This window comes from Rhinolophus sinicus, linkage group LG05, assembly GCF_036562045.2.
Source record: "Rhinolophus sinicus isolate RSC01 linkage group LG05, ASM3656204v1, whole genome shotgun sequence".
Classification (NCBI taxonomy): domain Eukaryota; kingdom Metazoa; phylum Chordata; class Mammalia; order Chiroptera; family Rhinolophidae; genus Rhinolophus; species Rhinolophus sinicus.
The window spans coordinates 136,557,520-136,582,051 of NC_133755.1; the positions used below are offsets into that span (position 1 = coordinate 136,557,520).

At 39.2% G+C, this 24,532-nt stretch overlaps 2 protein-coding genes across 3 annotated transcripts in view; one reads left to right on the forward strand and one right to left on the reverse strand.

Annotated features, from left to right (window-relative positions):
• Positions 1 to 24,532, forward strand: part of CRYBG1 (crystallin beta-gamma domain containing 1) — a 175,920-nt gene that overhangs the window by 61,036 nt on the left and 90,352 nt on the right. Inside the window, exon 2 of the mRNA XM_019734972.2 lies at positions 15,476 to 15,608. Within this exon, the coding sequence (XP_019590531.2) occupies positions 15,476 to 15,608 (133 nt within the window). The remainder of the gene's footprint in view (positions 1 to 15,475; positions 15,609 to 24,532) is intronic.
• The window catches only part of RTN4IP1 (reticulon 4 interacting protein 1), a 147,942-nt gene continuing 138,309 nt past the window's right edge, over positions 14,900 to 24,532 (reverse strand). Inside the window, exons 9-10 of one of the 2 annotated variants that reach the window (XR_012496704.1) lie at positions 16,137 to 16,259; positions 14,900 to 15,591 (exon numbers count right to left, since the gene is read on the reverse strand). Coding sequence is in view for 1 of the 2 variants with exons in the window: in XM_019734979.2 (XP_019590538.1) it covers positions 15,571 to 15,591 (21 nt within the window). In the remaining variant the exon portion in view is untranslated. The remainder of the gene's footprint in view (positions 15,592 to 16,136; positions 16,260 to 24,532) is intronic. The other variant, XM_019734979.2, reaches the window with a different exon arrangement.

Sequence of the window (24,532 nt, forward strand, 5' to 3'; positions counted from 1 at the left end):
TATCTATTGTTACTTTAATTTGCATATTTTGATTACTAGTGAGGTTGGGAAAATATCTTCATTAACCCTTCTTTTCTTCCTTTGAAATTTATTTATCTTTTTTATCCATTTTACTGGGTTTGATATTTTCCTTATATGCTTGTATGGTTTCTTTACCCAGTATGGCTTTTAGCCAATTGTTGGATATTTTTGCTGAAAATATTTTCTTGGCTTGTGATAGCCTTTCATTAAAAAAAAAAGTATGAGAAATTTAAATTTTTGCCTAGTGAAATTACCAGTATTTTTCTTTTGAATTTTATCCATTGCTTTTAATCTTAGGAAGTTGTTTCACATACTGATTATCTCCTAACATGCCATATTATGCCTTCTAAACGTCTTCGTGATTTGATGTTTTTACATTTAATTCTTTCAGCCACCTGGAATTAACGTTGACATATGGTGTAATTTTGACTGGGTTTAAAGCGATGCATGGTATAGAGATATACCATGTTCTCTTTAACTCAGAGATTCCCTCTTTGTGCTCCTCTTGTTCTTGGCTTTGCATCAGGGTTTATTATTTCCTGAGGCAGCATTTTTCATCTTAGGAATTTTGGTGTCTTTGGAGTGCTTGGATGGCAAAGTGCATGCATTCTTTTCATTTCCCTGTCTTCCCTCCAAAAGTGCTCCACTCAGACCAGCCCAGGCCCACACCTCCAGGGAGGAGGCTGGTACATGCCCAGTTGCATTGAAAAGATACTCAGAAGGCCCACTTTCCTAAAAATTTCTTCTCCTTTGGGTTTTTATTGATGCCAAATATACCTGTTATTTCTTTTCTTTGGGTTAAACATGGCCCTCTCCTACGTCTTTTTTTCAATGCACATTCACCTTAGCAGAGTAGCACCATGTATCACTTTCCTAACCAAGTGCCACAAATGTGGTGGCTTAAAACAATAGGAATTTATTCTCTCACAGTTTTGGAGGCCAGATCAAAACCAGGGTGTCTGCAGGGCCATCCGTCCCCCTCCTGAGAAGACCCTTCCGTGCCTATTACCAGCTTTTGGTCGTTGCAGCGGTCCTGGGTGTTCCTTGGCTCGCAGCTGCGTCACTCCCACTGCCTCCAGCATCACGGAGGGCCTCCTTCCCTCCGTATCTGTGTGTGTCTGTGTCTCCGTGTCCAGATTTCTCTCTTCTTGTAAGGACATCAGTCATTGGATTAGACCCCACCTGAACCCAGTACGACATCTTAATTCAACAAATTATATCTGCAAAGACTCTGTTTCAAATAAGGTCACGTTCTGAGGTTCCAGGGGAAGATGAATTTTGGAAGGACACTGTTCATCTCAGTCTACAGAGCCAGTGAATCATTCTTTCATATTATTTAGTTTTATTAGGTCACTTTCTGCTTAGCAGTTGATATGGAACCACAAGAAAATCCTGGGTATCTGCAGTGAGGAGGCAAAGGGAGAAAATGCAGAGAGCCAAGGGGAGGACGAAGGGACCAAAGTCAGATTCCATCCCTTTGTCTTGCTGGCCTATAACCAGATAAACAGTAAATCCTTGTGTGTTTTGCCTTCTCAGTAACTTGCTTGCATTTTAAGTGGGGAATCCAAGTGATTAGTTAGGTTAATCAATATCTCCCTTTTCCATCAGTAACACAAACTATTTGGTGGGGAAGCGAAAGGATAAAATGACTAATCCATTGGAATAATTCATGTAATGCTCTCATGTCAAACCTTTTCTGTTTTCAAAAAGTATATAAATTAATAGTAATTACAATTACATGATTTCCTCATATTTGAAGTCTGGCGACATGAGTTATAATTGTTAAATTTGGTAACAAGAGAGAAAAGCTTCATTTCGACCATTTCCTAAGATTCTATCATTTTAAAGGGAAGAAACATGACAGATTGGGAAATTAATTTTACTCATAATATTATTTTGATTTTTTTTTAGTAAAAAGCAATTGCTAAAGCTGCGGAAATGCCAATAGCTTTTTTCTTTCATTTTATACAATATGGCAAATGAAAAATTTTAATAACTTTGTATGTTACTGTTTGATATTATCAATTGCTCATTTTTTAGAAGCATTTTGATATGTCCTATTATCTGATTTATGAGAAACAAGCTTATTTATTTTTTGAAGTATTGGCAATATTTAAACGTTTTTATTATAAAAGCAGTATGAAGATGTTTTTCAGTGAAAAATATGAATACGGTCATTTTTTTCTTTGTTATCTTGTCCCTGACTTTCACAGTCAAACATTGTGAAAGTCTCTACCTTCATCTTGTGCAGAAATAAAGATCTCCTGTGTACACAGAGCTTGTTGACGCGCAAATCCTCAGCCTATCTGATCAGATAACACTCCCTAATTTAAAATCCTGTTAAACAAAATAAATATTTTCTTGGGGCAGAATATGTTGTGGTTAGTGACTCAACTCTCAGTGTCGAAAGCCTGGCTTCTCAATCAGTCAGTGCCACAAGAAAAAACTTCTTTATATCATCCCTGAGCAAGTAAAACCATTTATTTTATACCTACTGAGTTCAAGTTATAAGGATAGATGACATCGTTATTGACACTGCAAAAGTCCATAATTGAATTGAGAAATGATCTACGTTCACAGGAAATAATAATATGAACCCTTAATGAATAATACTGTACGAACCACGTGAAATAGTCATATTTGACTGGTTTTGACTTACAAATATGGTCCTTCATAACACTCAACCTAAAAGTTCAAGACCAGTTACTGTCATTCACCTGAATTTTGCACACCCTATAGTCCTTTAGGCGTAAAGAGCTATTGGGCACAAATGCCTGTCCTGAGCCTCATTGTACCTCAGCATTCAGCATGGGTAACCAGGGCCTGTGGTTTTTCCCTTAGAGAATTGTGCACATGCTGTGCTGCCTCTTTTCTTCTGTCTCTACCCTCCTTCCTCAGCTATATGATTTCTACATGTGGGAATTTTCTTTCCTTCTAAGCACATCCTCACCTTATTTTGAATACTTTCCTCTCTTCCTCTTTCTTTCTAGTCTTGGCCAAGGAAACTCTCTCCTCTTTCCCTCCTCTCTCACCTTCCTCTTCTTTTCTTTCCAATGTTTGTGTCTCCTTTCATTCCACTGTGGATCACGATCATGCAATTGATGGCTGAACAGCCCGAGAGTAAGCTAGTGATATGTTTGTATGAAGGAAAGGGGAAACCATGAGTTCTGATGTGAAATTAGAAATAGTAATCTAGATCTGCTAACAACAGAAGCCCTGTAAAGCCACTTTATAATCTCTGAAAAATTCTCTAATCATCTCTTTCTAACTGAATCCACTTTTTCTCAATAATACTTGTTCCAAAATGAGAATAATCTGCACTTGAGAAAAATAAGTACTATTTCTCAGACTATTTTATTGCTTTCTTATTTTTTTAAACTTTCTTATTGGAACAATTCTGTGATTCACATTAACATTTTTTTCTTTTCTTTCTGCCTCAAAAAAAAAGGGAGGGGGGGTTTGGAATACGACCTTTTTGTAAGTTGGGATTTCCTTTAGTATAAACTGGATCGCTAAGGGGTAAGGAAACACAAGATTCATTACAATCAGTGAAGTCCCAGAGGGAGTGAGTTTTGGAATTTGAGGATGGAATTTGATAGCCAAGATTGCAAAGAGGAAAGGGGAAAAAATTCATAGGAAACCCAAGCAAAGACATATAAATAATGAAGCAAATTGTACATAAGGGGAGAGCAAACAAATCTTCCTGACCACAACTGAAAAGCTGAGTTTGGAGAGAGAGGAGAATGAGGTTAGAGTGGTATTATAGTACCCCCCAGGGTGGGGAATTTGAAGCTGACATTTGGTACATGTTACTAACATCTCTGTAAGGACAACTTTAGTAAGCTAGACAGAGAGTAGGGATTCAGTGATAATCTCTTCTTGCCTCACACCCCTTAGAGGATTTCAGTTTGTAAGAGGTGAGATGATAAATATCAGCCTGTTCTCAGATTCAGCTTCATAACCTTTTCATTGTCTTCAGTCAGTAAATCTGTATTCCTGATGTGTCCGTAATATGTTTTGCATTATTACTTCTTGTTAGAAATGATATTTAATTAGAGTTTTCTTTTGTAACACTAGCACCAGTTATAGACACTAATTGAACTCATTCATTAAGTAAATGATGATAATTCTAGTCACTACAAAAGAATGTATCTCGGAGGCTCTTAAGCAACTCTGGTCCCTTGTGGAGTTTTCCCATCTGATGCAGGTGGATGGGGGAAGCCAAAGATGTGATTCAGGCAATTATGTACTAATTATTGAGCATTTTACATTAATTATTGAACAACTGCCAGGTATTTGGAAATTAAGCAGTCAAACATGATGAAATTGACAGTTATGAAAATTACCATAAAAACTAACCTCCATAAGAATTACCATCTTGAAAAAGTGAAAAAAAAGAGAAAGAGACTCACTCTGCTATTTGAAAATAATTTCTTCAGGTTTGTATTATCATCAAAGGACGTTTATTATAAGGACCATATTATGTGTGGGAATGTTTTAGATGTCTTACAAGTAACATTTAAGGACTCATTTCTCACTTCTAGGTTTATAAGATTTACATACCACCATATAGTAAGACTATATTGAGTAGAGCCTTTACATCTCTGAATTATAGCTGTGAGAAATTTGAGAGTATGTGATTTGTAAGAAAAAGTAGGTATTTGTGAGTTAAGCAAATAACGGTAAATGATAAAAATTTTTCATACAAGGAACAATTACAAAATGTCACTTGAAGCTTTATTGTGTCCAGAAATGCTATGAAGTACGTAATAATATTTGCAACAATGCAAGGATTATCAAAGCTCAGGAATGATGAAGATAATTCTTTGAGTGCCTGGAAGGACTCACTAAGGCAGACAAGTCTGACGGCGGGTTCTTTAGGGACCCCAGAGGCTCACAGACTTTTTAAAATTGTTGTTGGCACTATAGTCATTTTGGACCAGTGAGCTAAGGTGGAGCAGAGGTAAACAAGGGAAGCAGATGATGCATATTAAAGCTGCTATAAAGTCAACTTCAAAGCATGTGACATCACCATAGACTTCTGGAAAATAACAACAGACAGACCAGCCTAGCATGCAACTGTCATGATTAGGAAGAGGTGCTTTGAATGAAAGCTTTCTATTATTTGAAACAGTCATAAACAGCAACAGGCCTGCAAGCAGCTGCTGTAGTCATGAGTCAGACCATCTTTGCCGAAAGAGCTTTGTATTGTCACCCAGTAAACCCCTCCTGAACATCTATGATGTGACAGATGTGGTTATATGTGGTGACTGAAACGGAGGGAATCATATACAGGAGCCCCTTAAGGAACTCATTCTCTGAGATGAGAGAAAGCCATCAAGGACTATAATGAAGCTAAAACATAGCAAAGTTGCCTGCAATATGGGGCACATAAGGAAGCTATGTTTGAAAAGTTAGACTGCGGTGGAAGAGCTTCAATACTAGACTATGAAGTTAGGACTTTGTTCTGTAGGCAGTGCTGAACCATCTAATGGCTTCCAAACAAGAGAACATGAAGACGATCAATCTATTTGTAACGTTAGAATGGGTTAGAGGATGCATGAGAGACAAGATAGCCGAGAACAGCTGGAAAACTCTAAACTGAAGAGATAATTAAGTTTGGAACTCAGATAGCGGTAGTTGGAATGGACAGATATAACCAGGATATTATACTGATGAGGTGGAAGCAACATGTTTCATGCATTTATAACCGATACCCATTCCTTCGTCCTCCAAAGGATTCACAGTCATTTGCATCCAATTATCAGTGCAAATAGGTAAAGATCAGAAAGCCAAAGGAATAATAGTGTGGTAAGGCCAGAGTAGACAACACTTTACAGAAACACACATTCATAAAGTTCTATAAAGTTCTATATAGAACTAAAATTGATTCATGATCAGGTATACAGTCCACATCGTCTAAAGACAACAGATAAGGAAAAGAACGCTTTTTTAGCACGTAAGAATGAGAGAAATTTCTCCTTTTAGTCCCGATGGAATACAGATGCTCCTTGACTTAACAATGGGGTTACATCCACATCAACTCATCATAAATTGAAAATATTTGAAGTTGAAAATGTGTTCAATACACCTGACCTACCGAACATCATAGCTTAGCCTAGCCTACCTTAAATGTGCTCAGAACACTTCCATTAGCCTACAGTTGGGCAAAATCATCTAAAACAATGAACACACTGTAGCGTACTAGTTGTTTACCTTCGTAATCTCGGGGCTGACTGGGAGCTGCGGCTTTTACCTCATGTCGCTAGCCCAGGAAAAGATCAAAATTCAAAATTCGAAGTATGGTTCCTACTGAATGCTTATTGCTTTTGCACCTTCACAAAGTCAAAAAATTATAAATCGAATCATTGTAAATCGGGGACTGTCTATATTAAGAGCTGGTAACACCCTTCTTGGCTTCCCTGTCATATAGCCAACACAGAGTTCTTACACAAAGCGGCTTAGGTCTGAGGACAAGGGCCCCTTGACCAGTGATCAGAAGTGGGGTGGTGGGCGCAGGAGGGCTCAGGGATTCCTCCCCAGAATCACCCTGGTGATTTAGCAGTGGTGCTCTACCCTCTAGTCTGCGTGGCTTCCTGCTCCTTGCCAGCTCCGTGGGGAGATAATCACCACTAGCTGTATTTGTGTTGCAAAGGATAGCAATTTAAAAGACTCTCTTGCATGATTAATGTGTTATTTAGGAGCTTAGTAAAGTCAGTCAATATTTCTTCGTCTTTCTTTGGGGATTATATATGCCACCAAAAGACAAGTTACATTCTCTGTTCTCTGCCGTTGGGTGATAGGAATTGGGGCAGCCTTAAAAACAAAATACCAACAATCAAGAAAACTTCTTTTACATTTTGACAACTGAGAACTAAACTTGTCCAATTTGAATGTTATAAAGAGACACTGAAAAAAAAGGCCATGATCTGCAGTTCCTCTAAGGGAGAGCATGTGCAATCAGGCATGAAACATGAGACTCCCAATAAACCTGGGCCCTTCCTTGAGACACAGACCTCATTTCCCCAACACTCCTGGGGTTTTGGGCGATGATTCCCCAGGTTATTTTGTTCCCCAGCCCTCTGCTTTTGTTCAGAATGAATCCTTCCTTCCTCTGCAACCAGTACACTAATAAAGCCAAACCTGTTGAGCCCAGCCTGGTTCTGGGTGAGCTTCATGTTTGGTTAGTCATGTGGAGTGACTGCTGACAAAACTTGACACATTATTAGTCCTGAGATAGCTTGGCTAAATTTCACAGACCCTGTAGCACTCAAAGCCTAGGTTTCACAAAATGGAATTATTATAGCAAAGGTCCCCAGTCTTTGTTGGAGAGAGGATGACCTGCATTCCACTGGTCAGAACGGAGGGGAATTTGGACATTTCTGTCCCACAGAGCATGGAGGGAGACGGCCCCCAGCCTTCCAGCCACCATTTAAAGCACCAAGGTTAAAGATGCACACTGCACTGGGGTTTGACGGCAACTGTATTGTTTTATTTATAGTTGGGTTTACACTCTATTTCAGAAATGGTAACTGAAAAATAGTTTTTTTTTATGGAAATAATGAGCCATAGAAGTTTTTTTTTCTTTTACCATTTGTTAGTGGCATCTGCCAATCTGCTTAGCGGTGCATGACAATAAATATCTTTCTTGTTTAAAAAAAAAAAAAGAAATCAAGGGGCTCGGGGAGACGGAGGCCATGGGGAGGAGTAGAGCCCAACCGCACCAGTGTGTGCAAGTTTTTACAAAAATACTCCTAAAAAGGATCGTTGCTCCTGTGCAACCACTAGATGGCAGAGTTTCTGCATTAAAAACTGACGACCATTTGCTGACGCTAAGTACTTGCATTGATGATACAGTGTTCGGTATATAGCTAAAACCATGAGGATGTTTTGGATTTTTTAAACTCGTATGAGCATAGAAAATTTTATTCATTTCTCTATCCAACTGGGGATTTTGTGATCATGAAACTCATCCGCAGAGAATTTAAAGTTAGTCTCTGAACTGGGAAATCAGGTGGGTTGTCTACCCCCAAGTCTTCCATTAATTGGCCTGTGACTTTGAACAGTGAATGTCCTGGGCCTCAGTGAGCTCATCTGAAAAATGAGATGGGTGGGTCTCTAGATTATCTCTAAGGTATCTTCCAACTCAGACATTCTCATTTCAATATCATTTCATAGTTGAGCCCGGTAAACTTGCTATTCAAAGTACCATCCACATGATCCCTAGTAAGATATTATCCAGGAAATGTCAGCTGACATCCATATATATAATTAAAATAGCTGATACTTATTGAGCACCTACTATGTGCCAGTACTAGGCTAACCATTTTATGAATATTACCAGATTTAATTCCCATGATAATCTAATTGTAATCCCCATTTTGCAGATGAGGAAACTGAGGCTTAGGGAAGTTAAGGATCTAGCCCAAGATCAGATAGCTGATGGCCAGGCTGGTATAACTCTGAAATCTCTGTGTATACCATTGCCATATTCTGTCTCTTATTCAACTGAGAAAAATATAAATTTGAATACAAATTGCTTCTGGAAGAAAAATCTATGCTATAAATTGGAAACCCTTGATTTTTCCAAGGGAAATAGATTTATGAAATTTTTCCCCCTTGGAGACAGGACAGATTTACATGGCTCTATTGTCACACTGTCATTAGATGCTTCTTTGTGAGCCTGGGCATAAGAGCCTGGCTTCCGGTTCCACACACATGGGTGGAACAACTCAGTCAGTCTCATGGTTTCTTAGAGCCAATGTCTCTTCAAATCTGCATTGAGGGGACTGCACCAGGTAATCACTAAGGGCCTTTTCAGGTCTAGAATGATCTCATGGTGTGTGTCCGTAATTTGATATAAGGTCTAATGTTAGCAGGATAGAAGTTGCTCAGTAAATGGTAGCTCTCTACCTTTCAGCAGTTGCAACAAAGAAATACTACATGTACTATTAGTGCTGTTTGTTGCGAATTACAAGTTTTCTCCCTTTCTTTGTGGCCAGGAAACTTCTGTAGGCTTACTTACAAGCACTGACTAATTCAGAAGAGTGACTCCAATATCTGGTGTTTGAAGCTCTCTTGAGGAAATAACTCAATGCAGATGAAGGCATCTTTTAGTAACTTTCAAATCACAACTCCAATTATTAGAACACACTAATAACTCAGAGTAGACAATAGATGGCAGTACTGCCTCAATTTATACCTTATAGTTAACCCAAAACCTTTACTTTAGTGTCATATTTTTTTATTTTACATGTTCATTATCTTTGAAGCAAGAATGATTAGATGAAAAACACTCATCTGACTTGCTTAATATTGGGCTATACATATTAAATGCTAGAGAAACAATTTGATGGAGCAGACCAAAATAGGAGAACCTGAGGTGGATTTACAGGCAGCAAATGAAGCTTAAGCTTTAAGGGCCATTCCCAAGGCCTTAGGAGAAGCCGCAGTATTAGAAATTTTGAAAAAGCAAGATATTTGGTTTTCTTTTTTGTAAAGAGGGCCACCCAAATTATGTAAGCTTTAAGCCTCACAAAGTTTGGATTTGTCTAGAAATAGCCATGTGGCCCTTTTAACTTAGGAAAGAGTAAACAATTTTGCCATTATTAATTTTCCAGCAACTTAATCTTCAGGGAGAAGGTCAGACTGGTGTTTAAAAGCAAGCCAAATAAAAAGGAAACATAGAGAATAATTGAATGAGCTGGCAGATATTCCAATTATTTATGAGTCTGAGTAAAATAAAATACTGGTAACATTGGAAGGCTTTCACTTCTGGCAGCATAGCATCTGTGCTAAAAAGAAAAAGAAAAAGAAAAAAAGAAAAGTCCAGATTATAATTAGCAAATTAATAAGTGATCCTCTGCTAAAACACCACACATGTATGTAGCATTTGGGGAATTTTATTTTAGTTTGTCTTGTTTTTTTAACCCAAGAGATCTTGTCTTTAATAAGAACCAGTAGTGACAATTCACAAAGGAAACAGTATTTCCATTCATAAATCTTAAATTTCTCACCAGGGAGCCAAGCTCAGGCTTTCTTATGACCACCTATAGCTTTCTCATCTGGAGTGAAACTAAAATTTACTCTTTGGAAAAGAAAAATTAACAAAATTTCCAGTTGGCCTTTCTTGAAGCGAATACTTATTAAGGTTGGCTTTTAGGTTAGGGAGACTTATCTATGTCTAACTCCACATGTAACTATTATTCAGAATTAATATATTGCTGCCCACCTGATGAGTCATGCCTACAAGACCTTAATATCCTTGAGGGCAGGGAGTGGGTTTGCTCACCTTTGTGTGCTTTGATATATGACACAGAGTAGATCTAAAAATGTTTTCTGAAAGAATGAATGCTAGATATTGTTTAAAAAGTTAACTTAAGGGCTAGAGACCCTCCAGCATGATTCTAGGCCTATTATTTCTACATAATATATTGTGCAGGTTGTGCTTCAGGAGGCAAACTTGTGCGATACATTTGCTCTGAGGAGAAGATCTGCATCTGACGCTAGGGGGGAACGGGAAAATGCCCCTGGAATGGCCTGAGCGTGTGGGGTTGGTGAGAATCTGGCCTGAAGTTGAGCTCTGCTTGTGAAGCCCTCTCGGCCCACACATCCTTTGGCCTTTCTTTACCTCCCTACCAAGTCCTGGAGCCAACTTTGAAATAATGGCCCTTGTGACCAAGTATACGGCCGCGCTGCTTGGATCTGGGTCAGGAGGAAAGGGATGTCAGCCAACCCTTCATCCTCCTCCTCCCCCCCTCAAAGGGAGGTTATTGTCTGTACCATAACACTCAGCATTTCCGGTTTCAGGATCATGGGTGAAGCAAGGACCTTCCCTGGACTATCTGTAATAGTCCTCCTCTTCTTCTGGCCGTTGAGAAATGAAAGCTACCTTTCATCTGGGATGTCATGACCCCAAGCATATAGAATAAACTCTTGGAGAGCATGCTAAGTCTTACTAGTTTATCCTCAAATCAGGAGAGCAAGCAGGCTCCCTGGATTCAACATGCTAAGAGGTCAAAATCGTGAAAGTTTCTGTTTTGAAGATTCAAATTGAGTCATGACATGTATCAACTCTCCCTCTACCAATAATGTATGTACTAAGTGTGGGGAAAATGTTTCCAGACAAAGTTAGGGAGGTGATGTAACACATGCCAACATCATTTTCATTCCCTGCCCTGCTCGTTTGTTCCTAGTAGAACCCCAGTTTGCTCAGGTGCCCACTCTGCACAGTGAGGCCCTTCGGTCCCAGCTGCCAGGGGTTGGTCCAGCGATTGGTTTGGTACAGGATGAGACATGAAGAGAAGTCAGCTAGGTGGCTTCTAGGGAGACTGCCTTACTTCTAAGAGAGATACACAGGATGAGATGGCTTTTTTATCCTCTGAAACTACTATATCTGTACATGATGACCAGAACTGTAGCAGCCACTGAAAACAGACACTGATTAAACCAACTTAAAGGCACCCCTCTTGTTTGATATGTGATAATAAATTTCATTTTTGATTATGCTTCTGTGAGTTGGACTTAATGTTACTTGCAGGCAAAAGGATCCTACCCTATAGGCAGGGATTGGATCACAAGCAAAATATATAGAAAGTGCACCCTTGCAGGTTTTTAATCACACAGTGCGTAAGTACCTAGCAGGAAGCGTGAACTCTGTGTTGGGCGCCCACCTCCAACAACACAAGACGTGGGAAGCAAGCGAAGATTGCGTTTATCTCGGCACTCTCTAGATTCATTCATTCAGTGGGCACATATATTTTTCTCCAGGAAGGGAGAATATTAAAAGTGGCAGACTTCCTATACATTTCCGGTTTACTTTTACAGTTTGTAAGACCACAAATGGTTGGAATCAATTTTCAAGTTCTAGTGGTCTTTTCTCTTGCTTCCCGTTCCTCTGGGCTTATTTGTGAGCAGAAAGACAGGTGAGCACTGCAGTTCAGGGTCAGTGGAATAACGACTGTAGTAAAAACAGGTCTTGGTGCACATCCATGATAAGACTGTAACAGCTGCTCAGCTTTAACGTACTTCCTGGTTGTTAAAGATCTAAAGTCTCCTGAGCTACACTTGTTTCTCTCTCCCTTCACACATATGGACTCTAATTTCTGAGGAGAGATTTGCCTCAAAGGTTATCTTCAACACGTTCTTTCAGAAGAAAGAACTTAAGTGCTTACATATGGCATGAAATGTTGCAGGAAATAAACCGTTCTGCATGGTTGCTTGTGCAAAATGAATTTTTTTTTTTTAATTCACCCTTTTAATTGTATTGGGGAAGGGGAACAGGACTTTATTGGGGAACAGTGTGTACTTCCAGGACTTTTTTCCAAGTCAAGTTTCAATCTTAGTTGTGGAGGGTGCCATTCAGCTTCAAGTTGTTGTTCTTTCAATCTTAGTTGTGGAGGGCACATCTCAGCTCCAGGTTCAGTTGCCATTACTAGTTGCAGGGGGCACAGCCCACCATCCCTTGCGGGAGTCGAATTGGCAACCTTGTGGTTGAGAGGACACACTCCAACCAACTGAGCCATCCGGGAGCTCAGCGGCAGCTCAGCTCAAGGTGCCATGTTCAATCTTAGTTTCAGGGGGTGGAGCCCACCATCCCTTGCGGGACTCGAGGAATTGAACGGGCAACTTTGTGGTTAAGAGCCCACTGGCCCATGTGGGAATCGAACCGGCAGCCTTTGGAGTTAGGAGCATGGAGCTCTAACCGCCTGAGCCACCAGGCTGGCCCCAAAATGAAACTATGATGGGTCTAAAGAAATTATTTTTTATTTTAGTTCCCTTTGATACTGATTGAATTATCTTTAGTAGATACAAATAATACTTTTATGGTATAAGGTTGGGAAAAGACAAAAAGGAATTATTGCTGCTAGTATATCTTCACATTTTCTATGATACAGGGAATGTTTTCCAAAACAAAGATGTACACGATGGATTTCTCCAAATTATGTCCATACATATCTCTCCAGCTGACATCACCACATTGATTTATATCGCCCTGTCCCTTTAAAGCAGGGGTGTCCAAACTTTTTTCAACGTTTTTACCAAGGGCCATATGCGGTAAAATACACAAACAGCCAGGCCACTCACTCGAGGTGAAGTACACATCGCCTCACCTGGTTTATTTAAGTAAACTAAATAAATTTTTGGAATTTGCTGCGGGCCAATTAACAATGGATTGCGGACTGCAGTTGGCCGCAGTTTTGACACCCCTGCTCTAAAGTGTTAATGCTTTACCCTAGTTATCTTTTTATCCTTGGCACATTGTAGAAATTCCGCTTCTGTATCTTCTATAAATATTAAAGCCCTGGATTTTCAGTTCCTTTCCTCTCCATTCAAAGCTCTTCTCCTGCTTCAGTATCTTTATCCCCAGCCTTAATTATACACATAAAAAATATATCAAATCTTGTATCAGTTAGGATGCTCAATTGCAGATAACAGAACACCTAAGTCAAAATGGCTTAAAGAATAGGGCATTTGTTATGTAACATAACAAGAAGTTTAGAGCTAGGGCAGATCTAGGATTGGTTAATTCAGCTGCTCAACAGTATGTTTAAAGACTCAAATTGCTCTCATATTTCTGCCCTGCTTTCTCCTTCATATATTCTCCTTAGGCTAATGCCACTCATGGTCCCAAGATGGCTGTCACATTTATCACATGTAGGCTTGACACTGGCCTGCTGGGAAGAACTGGCAATGCACTATTTCTTTTTGTAAACCTTCTAAAAGAAAGCCCTTCCACTGATTCTTTCAGCAGACTTAGTCACATCTCATTGGCAAAAATTTGACCAGATAAATAGGGCAAAGTACAAACACTTTAGAGGGTCAGGGAGACCTAAATCAATGTGGTGATGTCAGCAAGAGAAACATGTGTGGGCATATGTCTAAATCAATCGCTGGACGCCAGGATTAGCTCAATCACGATTGACTACTGGGCCAAAGCAGCTTCCTCTTGTATGTGTATGTATGAGACACATACATGGAGGATGGACAGCTAAACAAAATCAAGGTTATTAGCAAAGAAAATGTCAGGGGGTGGAGGCAAGGCTGGGGGTTTGGATAGAGAAAATGGGTTTGGGGTAAGCAACCACCAGTGTGCTAGAACTCTCTTTCTGCCTTCATTGGTTTCCATTCCTTGTAAGTCTAATAAAATTATAATCCTAGGAACAATTCTCTTTTCCTGGCATAGCCCAGATCCCTCCCTAACTGGGATTCAGTTTCCATTTCATTTCCAATGTTCAGGAAACTTACAGATTTTTTCTTAAGAGCAATGACAGAAGGGATTAGAATGATTCATTATTTTGGCTGATTGGAAATACAGTTCACCCTTGAACAATGCAATGAAATTTTGTGGAATTTCAAGTTGGTAGTCACAAAATAGTCATGGGGATGTGAAATACAGTATGGGAAATATAATCAATAATGTTGAAAAAATTATGTGTGGTGTCAGATGGGTACTAGACTTATCTGGGGGATCACTTCATAAATTATGTAAATGTCTAACCACTGCACTGTACACCTGAAACTAATATACTGAATAGCAACTATAATTTTTTAAAAATATGTATATATAGAGTCATGGGATGTAAAGTACAGCATAGGGAATATAGTCAATGGTATTGTAATAGTTATGTACGGTGTCAGATGGGTAGTAGACTTATTGGGGTTATCACTTTGTGAGGGGTGTAAATATCTAATCATTGTTTGTCCACCTGAAGCTAGTAATAAAAAAAGAGAAATGACAGTAGAACAACCAAGAAATCATCAAATTAAATTGGATTGCTTTCCTGCCAAAATCTGTCTGCCCATCTAATTATTTACCTACCTATCTGTATTTTTTTTTTTCTGTATAGGGTTTGAAAGAATTCTATTAGCCACATGGTGAAGTCATCAAAGTTTATTTATATACGTGTTATGAGAGTTCCAAATTATCTACAATCCTGTGCAGGTTTTGAAGAATGATTCATTATTTTGGCTGATTGGAAATACAGTTCACCCTTGAACAATGCAGGGGTTAGGGGCACTCACCCCGATGTAGTCCAAAATCTGCTTATATTTTTCAATTCCCCAAAAACTTCACTACAGTTGGCTCTAAGTATTTGCAGGGGATTGGTTCCTGGATCCCCGCTTGGATACCAAATCTAGGGTGTTCAAGTCTCTTACCTAAAATGACAGAGAACAATGCATACAGTTGGCCCTCCATATCCATGCACTTCCAACTGCTGATCGAAATTACAGTTTTTGATTCACGATTGGTTGAATCCATGGATGTGAAACCCACAGATACAGAGGCCGACTGTATTTATTGAAGAAAGTCTGCATCTAAGTGGACCTGCACGGTTCAAACCCATGTTGTTCAAGGGTCCACTACACACATGAAGAAATGTGCCTTTGCGTTTCTTGAGTTTCTAGTGTTCTTGACAGGTTGTTGACGTAACTGTGTTTCCACTCTTTACAGAGCTTTGGATGTAGTGGATGAAGGACATGGAGAGTGCCAGGAATTTACACTGCACTGCGGGGAATCCCAGTTCTTTCACACCACCGATGAAGTGCCTAGTCCTTTTCCTGGGGAGTCTGGAATGTGTAAAAAGGTAATGCTTCATTTCCAATATTTGGCTTTCCGAAATAAACACTTTCATGAATTAAAACACTGTAAAATAACCCCTGTCTGATTAACAAACACATACTTAAAAAGAATGTAGATGGTACAAAAGGCATTGTATATCAAAGCACCATGATAATAAATCAGGGAATATTGCTCTTTGCTGAATATTTGCTCTTTGCTGCCTTCAGGTGTTCATCGTCATTTTCATGGAGCCTTTTGCATGCCCTTTTTCCTTTCTCACAGGCTGTGCTTTACATCGCAAGTATACAAAGTGAGATGATATCAATAGTTGGAATCAGTGGTTCTTTCCCATGAAAAGCATTTTTACTCCTTCCTACTGTGTGGCATTTAGAGTTGTTATTATTATACCAATAATTGCTTTTTAATATCTAGATGTTTGTACAGAAAGTTCTGAATTACTTACATTGCTTTAAGAGAAAGGTTTTCCCCAAGGTGGGAGATAAAGAAGTGTACACATGTTAATTGCAGGCATTCACTCATGAAAAGACCTTACTCTTCCACTTGTCTGCAGGTAGGAACGTAGAATAACGTCTTTAGTCACAGGGGGAGAGCTAATTTAGCTGCCAGGCCTTGAAGGTTGTACAATACATTTCTTGTTACAACGTATTATAAGATCCTGAGGGTTAGAAATGAAAGATATTTTGTCATGAAAGAAATCCCCCCACACACATACACAAAGAAATTTGCTTTAGAAATTTGCTGTATGAAAAGTGAAAAATTACTTAGCGCAAGATGAAAAGTTTTGGAGATTGGATGCACAATAATGTGACTGTGCTTTACTGAACTATACACTTAAAATGGTTAATATAGCAAATTATATGTTGTGCATATTTTATCTCAATGAAAAATATCCCACCTAGATATGGTCTCTCGACTCTGGCTCACGCTTCCAGGCTGCAATCTAGGGGCCCTGGGTGCTGGGCAGCCCACAGGAGAGGCCCCAAAGCCAAGCCAGAGAGCCAGTACTCCAATGACTGGCAGGGAGAAGGAGGCTAGTCGGTACCCCTGGGAAAGGGAGAGGCTTGGAGTCAGAAACAAATGACCTGGGAACCCAGTGTAGGATGGAGTAGATAGAAGGGCAGAAACTTCGAGAAGGGAGCAAACAGAGACAGAGTGTCATTCTGGCTACACTGTCTCCAAGTGTCACCTGAAATGGGGTCAGCCAGGCACTCCTGTACTCTCTACCTGTACCACGACCTCCCCCCTCCTCAGAGATGGTCAGATATCCACAACAGGAAGAACTGGCTCCAGGGTCCACTTCCGGATCTGTCTGCTGCCTCTCTCTCTCTCTCTCCCCTCTCTCCTCCTCCCTCACCCCTCTTTCTTACTCTTGCTCTCCTGCCTCTGATTCTCTTGATCTTTCCATGTGTATATTCCACTTGGTCTGGAAGAAAGGAAGAGGCAGTGGAACAGACTTTCTCTTCCCTACTGATGTGTTCTCAACTTTATGTCTCTTGAGATCATGGCTGAGAGAAGTAACTGAACTGTTCTCAAAATCACAAGACGCCCCACAGCACCGCCTGACCAGTAATGGTTAACTCCACTTAGATTTTGGGCAGTTTGTACCTACTGTGAGTGCCAGGGTGCCAGAGCCCCCCCCCGTACCTTCTAAAGTACCCTTCTCTTAGTCCACTCTCCACAGTGAGCCTTGTCATTTCCTACGAGATTCACAGATTTACTAGACAGTCGTGTCAAGAACACTCTTTCAACGGCAGAGGGCCATAAATTCTTAAGATCCCTGAGTTGATCTAGCCCTCTCAGTTATATCTATTTATTCAAATGAATGTTTAATTTTTTTTAATTAAATTTATTGGGGTGACAATTGTTAGTAAAATTACATAGATTTCAGGTGTACAATTCTGTATTGCATCATCTATAAATCCCATTGTGTGTTCATCACCCAGAGTCAGTTCTCCTTCCTAAATTTTTTATTTGCATTAAAGTTAAGCAATTTGCCTTTCCCCCAACAACCAGAATTTATTCCCTCTCAACATTAGTGCTGTACATACTACGTTATTACATTTCTAATTATATTTGTTTGTTTACCATGCTGTTAAAATTCCTTAGGCATTCCTGAAAGCTGACAATACTATATCGAATCCTTCAATTAAAATAAGATATATACCTGCTTGTGTAAACGGAAATATGGATTTATAATTATAATGATAGTTATTGCCGCTCAAATGCATATATACATCAACTAGGAAAAAAGTGTAACTACACACTGAAACAGAATATTACCAGAATTTAAATCTTAGATGCAAAAAATTACAAGGGATTTTATATTTATTTATACAAAAAAATTTTCCTTTAAATGGCTACATAAAGTCTTTAGTCAGTTTTAGAGTAGAAGACATGTTTACGTAAAATCTTTATTTCTAACAGACTAGTTTTTCATGACAGAAATGCGTAAAGAAGCGGTATTATTAAATGAAACATATGTATGTCATGTATCATCTGTGACAAATATGTTGAATAATTATTTCTTTGCATATAAGGGGGAATTAACATTGTAGATTATTATTATGTTTTGCTATATTTATTTTCATATATGTACTTATATTTATGTTATATTTTCTGCTTAATTCATTTCCTAAATGAAAATGTCTTAATTCCACTCCATGGAGGTATTTCCAGGACATGAAGGAACACCCTTTATTAATTAAAGCATTTCTTTAAAAAAGAACTAGAACAAGAATACTGAGTGATGTGTTACTAATTAAAATTAGCGTCTTCAAAGAGGATATTACCTTAATGAGAATTTCAATGATTCCTAGTATAAAAATCCCACTTCAATTCTCATCACTTATTTTGGTCTACAAAATTATATGTGACTATAGTGATCATACGTGAAACTGTCATATTTTCAATCATTCTGGAGCCAAGTTCAAACAAGTAAAATGGAATAAACAGGGACAGCAAGTATTTGATTAATTCAAGCAAAAAACCATTTTGCTTTGACCATTTGGATTCTTTCATTCTCGATGAGCTGGCTGGAGCCTCTATTTCCCATTGTAAGTGTGTGTACATGTACATGCGTATAAGTGTGTGTGTGTGTGTACTTTTTAAGAGGAAAAATAAGCCCCTCTCCCCCCAAAAAAACACAAGTAACAATATTCTATAGATGAGAAGAAATCTTGCCAAATCAGTGTTGCAGCTTCAGAAGTCAGGTGTACAGATTTTGATTCTTGTTAAAGCTCCTCTGCCCTATCATTCAGGACACGTCGGTGAATCTCCAAGTTCCCTCTTGAGATCGGAATGCTCCCAAATCATCCAAAACAGACAGGTATCTGCTTTGGTTTCAACCATCTCAGAGATGTTTCTAGCACAATCACTTTTGACAGTTTTTTTCATTGCCCTGTTAATCTTATAATTGTCGAGGTGGAGCGTTTTCCAGTTTTCTGCCTGGTTATTCTAGTTTAGTCAATAAGTAAAAACGATTCACTCTTATAAGCCTTTGCTGAGGGAGCAAAGAGGAAAAAACATTTTCTAATGCTTTCATTTTCCATGTTTCCCAGGTGGTTGGCCAGTTTGAGAGGTGATGTCCCATCTCCCTTCCCACCCCCATTGTTTATCTTTTCTCTCTCTCTCTCTCTAGTTCCTGCTCCACATGGGTCCACTGATTTTCTCGGAATGCCCAATTCTCAGCCTTACCCCATTTCTTAGACCAGAACAGGTTCAAAATATGAAGTACTTAAGCGGCCTCAGACTTGCTCGCCCCCACTCACCCCTGCCCACACCTTGGGGCACAGTGTCGCATCTTCTCCACTGTTGGACTGGCCTAGGACACAGTACATGAACATTGATTGCTGAGCTCGCGCGTTTTGTCTCAAGTCACTCAGGCTGCTAATCTCACAAAGGACAGTTCCAAAATCATCATAGGACCTTCCAAAACCTGAAGTCTGACCCCCAACCCTAGCCCTGAGACTGAGTCATTTACTAACTAAGGTCACCTTCCCAATAGTGACTTCCTTAAAGGACTTAAGAGTAGCATCCATCCATTCCAACATCACATTCCACCTTCCTATTGGTACTTCATTTTAAATTGTCTGTGCCATCTGGTGTGATTAGAGACGGCTGAGCCCGTGGACCTACCTTGTTGCAAATCTCTGCTTTCATCATCAATCAGATTTTGCCATCATTACACACACACACACACAACACACCACACATACACACACACGCACACACACACGCACTCACTCCCCCTCCCCCCACCACCTGTCCCATCTACACAGGTAGGTCTATTGCCCAGCTTCAGTCTCTCAGCCCTTTCTAGACTATCTGCATAGCCGGAGTCTCTCTATGCCCTGTCAGTGCTGATCTAAAAGACTAAACATACTGTTAGGGGGAAAATTCAAGATAGAGAGTGTGTGGCATGTCACACTTTGTGTAAAAGTAGAGGAGTGGAATATATAGCTTTGTAAGAATCTATGGAGGGATACATGGAAAACTAACAATCATTACCTGTGAGGGGGCCGGGGGAAGTGAGCCGATAGGGGACACGTGTGGGAGAGAGACTTTTTACCATGTACTTTTTCACATTTTGAGTTTTGAGCTAGGTGAAGGTATTATCTATTGAAAAAATGTTGCAGGTGAAGGAATGCATAGATACGATTTAAGGTATATTGTGATTAAAGTTAAATTGAAATGGTTTAGTTCTGCATGTATGATTATTTTATGATTCTCTGATTTGCTATAAATTATACCAGTCCTGATTGCATTGCCTGAGGGGGCTGCTATTATTCCCAAGTTTCCTTAACACGCTATTCTACATGCATGTCCTCTCCCATGTCTAGAAAGTCTTTCCCTATTTGTCCACCTGCAAACTTCTAATCACCCTTCAGGATCCTGCTCAATCAGCTCTTTCTTTGTGATCCCTGCCCCAGAAAAGTTATTCCTTTTCCGATTTGTGCTGCCACTTACTTTGAATGTACCCTGAACTCAGCACTTGCCATATTAATTTACGAGTCTCCTTCCTGATTCGACTAGGAGATCCTAGCACTCAGACTGCACTTGGATGTCCAGAACATTATAAATTTTGCATGAATGAAATGCTGTATATTTGCAGTAAAAAAAATGGTAGAAAACAACGCTGTTGCAAATGTGTAGCATTTCAGCTCTAGTATTAATTTAATGTTTGTTTAGGAAGGTAGAGCAGAAAAGCTCACCACATACATATACACATAAATAAGCCATGTGTAGGCCGCAGATGGAGAATATGGGGGTTTCTAGAGGACGACTCCACCCTTCTCCAGCACTTGTGCTGTGGAGTTGCAAAGATCAAGGTAGCATGAGGGCCTAGGGAACAAACAGGTCTTTGTTTCCAAAAAAGCCTAATATTATTGGATGCAGCAAGAGCTGCCTTTCTTACATATATATTTTCACAAGTTGGACAGTCTATAGGCTGGAGAATGTTGCTTTAATATCCTAAGTATGGCATTACAAACAAAAGGATATTGTGTATCCTGTTTATCCTTTGTATATCCTTTTATGAGTTGTTTTTCTCATAAAAGTTAAGTGTCCAGCCTTATAAGAAAAAGATTGATTGCCTATGTATAGCCAGCTTTGGAAAAATCCAGGTTATCTGTATCTATCTGTGATACTTTGCATTTGAAGGTATCATTATCACCAGGATGTAGCAGGAAATCAACAGGTGATTTGTTTTTCTTTCCGCCCCAAGTGCATGTGCTGCCTTTCTTTGAGGTAGTGACTGTGAGTGCTGTTTATTTACATATGTATAAATAAACATGTAAATATATGTCCGTCAGTCTATTTCCTTTATTAACCTAAACTAGAAGGCTTTGTCTGTAGTAGGGTTTTGAGATGTTTTTTTTAGAGTGTAGTAATATATTTATTAACTTTTCTTCCAAATATCATATTTGCTTGCTGCAAAATAATTTCAACAGTACTGAAACACAAAATAAGGACTTAAATTCTCTCTTCACCTTTAAATGTAACCAGTTTGGTGTGTGGCCTGCCTGTCAGACTTTTGTCTTATGCACTTATATAAACAGAATTAATTTGTGCTACTGAAGGGATCATCCTCTGCATATAATTCTCTACCTTGTTTTTTTACTAAGCAATCGTTGTGATCATCTTTCCAAGTCAGTATCGATAAATATGCCTCTTTTGATTTACCACATAGTGTTTCAAATGTATAATATGATGAGTGCACCATTACACTCATGTAGTTTACCAAGCTTTATGGACATTTGTTTCCACTTTTTTCTTTTATAAACAACGCTGTCTTTATGGGGTTTTGTCAGTACTTCTGTGGAATAAATTCCCCAAAATAGAATTATGGAATCAAAAGCACACTTATATTTAAGTGTTATAGATACTATCAAATTGCCCATAAAAATGTTTCATCAACCTAAGCTCCCAACCAAACTGAATGAATGTGCCTATTTTCCTACCACTTTATGAATATTGTATGTAATCAGTCTTTTTTATTTTGACAATGCATTGGTATCTCGTTGTTTAAATTTGCAGTTCTTCAATTAAGAGTGAAGTTGAGCTCTTTTTTTTTTAATCTTTATTGACCGTTTGTATTTCTGGGTGGAGAATTATCTTTTAATGGTCTTTGCTCATTTTTGTGTTGGGTTGTTTTATCTTGTTGAAGATATTGTGAAAAAGTGATAATCATTGGTATTCAGGATTGATAAAAATTGTGTTTTGCTATGGGACATTTTTATCTTCTTTGTATTCTTTTTCTTTTTAAATCACTTCAGTGTTCGGTTATCCCAGTAGGGTTTAAATTTGTTGTGTGTTTGTGGGGTGGGAGTTTTGTGTGGGAGGAGCTTCTCCCACACAAAATGCTTCTCTGCCCTCACAAGACAGGGGTATCCGAGGGGATGGGGAGCAGGAGTAGGACTTTTAAAATAATCTTTTTTGGTCACTCATGCAATGGAATTAAATGAAAGTGTCACAAGAGTAACTGAAATGCTCCTCCTTCTCACCACAGTTCTTTTCCTGTATGTCTTTCAGTCCCTTTGTTCAAATGAATTTCTTGCACTTACTCTTAATAATATTTAAACAGTCTTAGACTCAAAACATCAAGGATGGAACCATTTAAATGACGTCCTTTGGGATTCTGTTTCCAGCTCTAGTCAACACAGATCCATTTCCTTCCGGAACACCTGGGTGGTGATCGTTTTGCCCAGCATGCCCATTGTGCCGTAAGGGGCCACTTAGGATTGCCAAGCTCGGAGCATCTACAAAGCTCTATATAAGTAGTAATTATTGTAATTGTTCTCTGACATCCTTAAACTTCAAGCCAAATTCCTAGGAGCTAATGCAGTACAGGGGAAAAATTAAAGCTCTGTGACATCATCCCCATAATAAAGAGGAGTCACTGGACTGTGATGCTCATTTGTTTTCCTGAGGACGTCAAGAGAGGATCGTATCACTTTGGCTGGTGGAGAGATGAAAAATTGGGGTCTTGTCTCCTTTTGAATCAATGAAGGGTTTTTCCTAATCATAACAGAATATTGGTTTTGGTGAAATCCCTCACTTGGGAGCCCTTCTTTTGCCAAGAACAAAGGCCTCTGATGACATTTGAGCCAATTGGAATCGTATCCGGCTGCATATGTAGCTCTGGACACCCCACTTCTTCTGCGATACTTATTATTCTCTCTTAAGGAAAATCTGAAGATTTTCCAACCCAGAACCTCGATGGGGGGTCAAACCTGCTGCAGGTGTGGCTGTGGCAGATGTCATGGCTGTGCCAACAATCGCAGCAGGAGTGTTGACTCTCGGAATCGGTGTCCTGACTCCCGGAATAGATATGGAAATTCCAGAAACAGGTACTATGACCGGGATCTTGAGGTAAGTCCTTGCTAGGGGAATCCTTCTGAGTCGTTGATTTGTCCAATGTCTCTTTAATAACGTTTAAGTTTGAGGCACAGGATTGTGAGTCAGTATCTATTACTAGTAAGCAAGGCTAATGCCATTCTAGTCTCATATATTTGAAAGTATTCTGGGCACTATTTATGAATATACTCACTTAGATACCTTTTTTCCTGAGTGTTAAACAGGTTTTTTTGTTTGTTTGTTTGTTTTGGGAGGAGGTATGTGAGGTTGCAAGTGGTTAGAATTTAACTAACAAATTAAATGCCAGTGCAGGTAGTTCCTGCTGGGTACTGTCCGCTGAGACTTAGTCCTCACTTCTCTAGGCTTTTCAGAACTTCTAATGCTGGAAAAGAACCAAGCTATGTACTTCATGTTGTCTCAAACGCCACTTTCTTTGGACTAGGCTCATGTGCAGCATACCAAGTTCTTATTTGAATCAGATGTTAGTAAATCACGTAAAGGTGCATTGAGAAGTGGAATGATTAGTTTAAGATTCCAAATTGATAGCTCAGAATTGCATTTTGATTTGACAGAGATGTTGTCTTTAAATTGACAGGTGAATCAAGGTCTTAAGCTCAATGGTTATTCACTATCCCCTGTCCTTGTTTGTAAAAGGAAGTGTGTTGTTTTAGTATTAAATCTTCTGTGCTACTTTGTAAAATGTGGGGTAGCCATCAGCACGAGTCTAAGCTCCCTCTGATGCTTATTTATTTCTCTCTTCCCCACCGGTAATATTATACATTTGTTTTATTTTGCACATGATAGCTTTGGAGCTATTAGAATGTGTAAAATGTATGTCAGACGAGTTTTATCGTGTGGTTTGGGAAAGGCATGGTCTATGTCCTTCTGATCTGTTGCTTTATCTCAGGGTACTGATTAGAGTGTAACCCATAATTTAATGAAATAGGAAATAGAGTTAAATATATGTATGCGTGTGTGTTTGTATATCTGTATATGTGCGTGTGGGTGCGCGCATGTGTGTATGTTATACGCACACACTTTTGAATCTAAATGCTGAAGTGACAGTTGAAGGTG